Here is a 2,062-nt window from a genome sequence, read left to right on the forward strand (position 1 = left end):
TTTCCTCTTTCTCTGCTCTTGAAATGTCAGTTTCTCTTCTCTGCTTCTCTGCTCTTAAAATGTCGGTTTCTCTTCTCTGTCTCTACTCTTGAAATGTCAGTTTCTCTTTCCTCTTTCTCTGCTCTTGAAATGTCAGTTTCTCTTCTCTGCTTCTCTGCTCTTAAAATGTCGGTTTCTCTTCTCTGTCTCTGCTCTTGACATGTCAGATTCTCTTCTCTGTTTCTATTCCCTTGAAATGTCATTTTCTCTTCTCTGTCTCTGCTCTTTACATGTCAGTTTCTCTTTGCTTCTCTTCTCTTGAGATGCCAGTTTCTCTTCTCTTTGGTTCTCTTGAAATATCAGTTTCTCTTCTCTGCTTCTCTCCTCTTGAAATGTCAGTTTCTCTTCTCTGCTTCTCTCCTCTTGAAATGTCAGTTTCTCTTCTCTGCTTCTCTCCTCTTGAAATGTCAGTTTCTCTTCTCTGCTTCTCTTCTGAAATGTCAGTTTCTCTTCTCTGCTTCCTTACTCTTGAAATGTCAGTTTCTCTTCTCTGCTTCTTTGCTCTTAAAATGTCAGTTTCTCTTCTCTGCTTCTTTACTCTTGAAATGTCAGTTTGTCTTCTCTGCTTCTCTCCTCTTGAAATGTCAGTTTCTCTTCTCTGCTTCTCTACTCTTGAAATGTCAGTTTCTCTTCTCTGCTTCTCTTCTGAAATGTCAGTTTCTCTTCTCTGCTTCCTTACTCTTGACATGTCAGTTTCTCTTCTCTGTCTCTACTCTTGAAATGTCAGTTTCCCTTCTCTGCTTCTCTTCTGAAATGTCAGTTTCTCTTCTCTGCTTCCTTACTCTTGACATGTCAGTTTCTCTTCTCTGTCTCTACTCTTGAAATGTCAGTTTCCCTTCTCTGCTTCTCTTCTGAAATGTCAGTTTCTCTTCTCTGTCTCTGCTCTTAAAATGTCAGTTTCTCTTCTCTGTCTCTGCTCTTGAAATGCCAGTTTCTCTTCTCTTCTTTGGTTCTCTTGAAATATCAGTTTCTCTTCCTTGCTTCTCTGCTCTTGAAATGTCAGTTTCTCTTCTCTACTGCTCTGCTCTTGAAGCAAGCTAAAATGGCACCTAACTTTAGCTACTGCTATCCACTAAGCTTAAGGCCAATATTTAAGCTCAGAGAGAGAGAGAGAGAGAGAGAGAGAGAGAGAGAGAGAGAGAGAGAGAGGCGTACTTGTGGATGGATAGTTCAATAGTTGAAGGAAACACTCAAACAATATTATAGTATTTACATTTATAGATTACGCACACAGATTTTATATTTAAACACGACGTACGCACAAATAAACGTATTAAAAAAAGCACTTAAACATTTGAAGCAGGTCTATACATACTTTCACAATGAGCACGTGAAAAGAACACAAAGAACAATAACATCTAAATTCTATATACTACGCCATTATTATTATTATTATTATTATTATTATTATTATTATTACTACTAGCCAAGCTACATCCCTAGTTGGAAAAGCAAGATGCTATAAGCCTAAGGGCTCCAATAGGGAAAAATAGCCCAGTGAGGAAAGGAAATAAGGAAATAAATAAATGATGAGATTAAATTAACAATATATCATTCTTACATCTTCTTCTTCTTCTTCTTCTTCTTCTCCAGAAATTACGAAAGCCTTTCTTTCTTTTTTACTTTCTTCTTCTTCTTCTTCTTCTGCAGAAATTACGAAAGTCTTTCTTTTTACTTTCTTCTTCTTCTTCTTCTTCTTCTTCTTCTTCTTCTTCTTCTTCTTCTTCTTCTTCTTCTTCTTCTTTAGAAATTACGAAAGCCTTTCTTTTTACTTTCTTCTTCTTCTTCTTCTTCTTCTTCTTCTTCTTCTTCTTCTTCTTCTTCTTTAGAAATTACGAAAGCCTTTCTTTTTACTTTCTTCTTCTTCTTCTTCTTCTTCTTCTTCTTCTTCTTCTTCTTCTTCTTCTTCTTCGAAAGCCTTTTTACATTTTCTTTCTTTCTTTCTTCTTCTTCAGAAATCACGAAAGCCTTTCTTCTTCTTCTTCTTCTTCTTCTTCTTCTTCTTCTTCTTCTTCTTCCCCAG

The 2,062-nt window shown here is 36.3% G+C and overlaps 1 protein-coding gene across 1 annotated transcript in view; it reads right to left on the reverse strand.

Annotated features, from left to right (window-relative positions):
- Positions 1-898: 898 nt before the first annotated feature.
- The window catches only part of LOC137628505 (uncharacterized), a 34,646-nt gene continuing 33,482 nt past the window's right edge, over positions 899-2,062 (reverse strand). Inside the window, exons 4-6 of the mRNA XM_068359657.1 lie at positions 1,812-2,053; positions 1,663-1,780; positions 899-1,076 (exon numbers count right to left, since the gene is read on the reverse strand). Coding sequence (XP_068215758.1) covers positions 899-1,076; positions 1,663-1,780; positions 1,812-2,053 — 538 coding nt within the window. The remainder of the gene's footprint in view (positions 1,077-1,662; positions 1,781-1,811; positions 2,054-2,062) is intronic.

This window comes from Palaemon carinicauda, chromosome 36 (assembly GCF_036898095.1).
Source record: "Palaemon carinicauda isolate YSFRI2023 chromosome 36, ASM3689809v2, whole genome shotgun sequence".
Taxonomy (NCBI): domain Eukaryota; kingdom Metazoa; phylum Arthropoda; class Malacostraca; order Decapoda; family Palaemonidae; genus Palaemon; species Palaemon carinicauda.